Source organism: Ictalurus punctatus, chromosome 9 (genome assembly GCF_001660625.3).
Source record: "Ictalurus punctatus breed USDA103 chromosome 9, Coco_2.0, whole genome shotgun sequence".
In the NCBI taxonomy this organism is placed as follows: domain Eukaryota; kingdom Metazoa; phylum Chordata; class Actinopteri; order Siluriformes; family Ictaluridae; genus Ictalurus; species Ictalurus punctatus.
In genome coordinates, this window is record NC_030424.2 from 14,322,501 (window position 1) to 14,324,918 (window position 2,418).

Below are 2,418 nucleotides of genomic sequence, written 5' to 3' on the forward strand. Positions count from 1 at the left end.
ATGAGAAGAGGGCCATATTCTGTGCATAGCCATATGTCCCGGAAGAGCGGCCATGCCAGGGGGAGTTGGTACTTTAGTCCCTGTGGCTGCGATCGGAGTCGGATAAGAGTATAAGTGGTTATAGGGCAGCGTGGGCTGCGGCTGAGGGTGAGAAGTCTGCTTGCTCGGCTCATACTGGCTCTGCTGCGACAGATTCCCGATCTTGTTGCGCAGGATCCGGCTAATCGAGCTGACAGAGGGCAGATTGAATTTGTCACACACGCCATCGGCCAGCAGTCTGTCCCGAATCTCCCAGGCGAAAATACCCGGGTCCCGCTGCTTGTAAGTCCTAATGTGCTTGACTACGGTAGGAGTGGTGACTCGCGGTTTGCTGCCGCCGATAGCGCCGGGCAGAATGGAACCCGTCTCATTATAGCGGGCCAGAATCTTGCTCACACAGCCATGAGAGACCCGCAGCTGCCTGCTGATATCACACGGCCTGATTCCCAGCTGTGCCAGCTCTACAATCCTGAGGCGGATGGCGTTGGGTAGCGGTCTTCCGTTTACAAATACACCACCGAGCTGGTTCACCTCCCCAAAGGCTGGTTCTAGTAAGAAAAGGAACCAAAAAGTGTTACATTTTTTTTTATCGAAACACAGAATGCGTTAAACGCTGGTTGTTGTTAGATTGGCGATTCGACAAACAAACAGCCTAATCAAATCTAAGGTGTAATCAAGCCTTAAATAAAGGCCTTGAATTTCCAACCTAACCACGACTTGTGTAATGTATGGAGCAGTCCCATCTCCACATTTGTTTTACATCACATCGTAGCTGACAGTAAAGGACTGGCGTACAGTTTAATATTGCATGGTCTAATGCAGGAGTGTGTTTACTAACGCGCGTCCATTACACATTCTGTAACGTATTCTTACACTTTGTTTATAATTAGCTATCAAAATGGTTCGTTTGCCCAAATCAAGCACATAGCATATTCATATATATATATATACTACTACTACTACTACTACTACTACTACTACCACAGTCGTAGGAACACTAAACAAGTGAGTGTGTGAATACCTCAACAGTAAAACGCCATTTTACGGGTACTGTGAAAGTGAATCACTTTAGGCTATCATGCGATCTGAAGTCTCCATCTCATGACACTGTAATCTTGGACGGATTGTTTACAAAGGCTCCGTATTCAGGAGGAAAAAGACCCACTCTTGTTCTTACCCATTGCGCGTACGCCTCCGATGACAAACAGAAACCCCAACAGTGATGTCCTCTGAACAGCTTCGGTTCCAGTTTAGGTCTCTAAAGGCCTGCAGTCGAAACGGGGAAAAATCGATCGGCTGACGCAGATACGATAGCGATTAGTTGTGAGGGAGGCAAAATCGCCTTGTGTTTCCTGATGGCAAGGAGGACAGGCTTACATTTCAATCCGCGTCTGTGATGGGACGGCCTTCCAAACTTTTCTCCAAACCAAAGACAAGCCGTCCAATCACCACTCGTCTTTACACTACACTGTTCAGCTATTGGTTGAATAAGTTTGACATGACAAGCCGGCACAGTGCTCAGTTTTCCTCTTTTCAACTGGAAATAATGCAGCGTATCGAATTTATTTAGCGACTTCAAAATTTGTAAGCGTTGTAATTCTGTCCTTAGAAGCATGTTTAAAGGTGACAAATCAGACTGAGACTGAAAGAGTTTTTGAAAAGTTTACACAAATTAACATAAATATTGATTTTTAAAAACGACATATTTGACATTTGTCTATAGGACTGACAGTCACCCAATTCATAGGAAGATTGCACTAAAATGAATTGAAATTTAGTTTGATAAAGAAGCGTTATATAAAAAAAAATCATGAACACCAGCTGCAATCTGTCAATATTCTACATGGTTTAACTTAAAAAAAAAAAAAATCCTTATCTGAAGCTATAAATTTTCACCTTAGATATGACTGACAGAATTGTGTTTTTGTTGATTCTTCTTATGCTAAATAAATATTTCCATTTCTATTGATAATTTATTTATTAGGCTATTAAAATGTTTTCATATATCATATTCCAGCATCAAACAAAGTTTCGTTATACAGTTGTTAGTTCATTTAACGCATTTAACGGTTTTTTGTTTTGTTTTGTTTTGTTTTTCTCTGTTTGATATTGTTTGTTTCCTGTTTTGATCAGTGCCACTGTTTTTCTTTCGGACAGCTCATGGTGCAGTGTAGAGGTCTTTCTGAGGGCCTGGTGTCAGGTGTAGGAGCCTATTGTTCACATGCACTTCATTCTATTTGAACAGTCTGAAAGTCTTTGCATAGGGAGCCTAAGATGCTCTTGAGTCATTTGTATCACTGTTTCCTGTTTACCCAAGGGAACATTTTCACGGCTTCTATCGCTGTTTGATTTGCTCTTTCCCGTCTAAGCAGGTCTTTT

General features: G+C 42.2%; 1 protein-coding gene across 1 annotated transcript in view; it reads right to left on the reverse strand.

Annotated features, from left to right (window-relative positions):
• The window catches only part of pax9 (paired box 9), an 8,807-nt gene extending 7,225 nt beyond the window's left edge, over positions 1-1,582 (reverse strand). The window contains exons 1-2 of the mRNA XM_017476754.3: positions 1,217-1,582; positions 1-587 (exon numbers count right to left, since the gene is read on the reverse strand). The exon at positions 1-587 is cut by the window's left edge and continues 46 nt beyond it. Coding sequence (XP_017332243.1) covers positions 1-587; positions 1,217-1,220 — 591 coding nt within the window. The 5' untranslated portion in view covers positions 1,221-1,582. The remainder of the gene's footprint in view (positions 588-1,216) is intronic.
• Between the last annotated feature and the right edge of the window lie 836 nt (positions 1,583-2,418).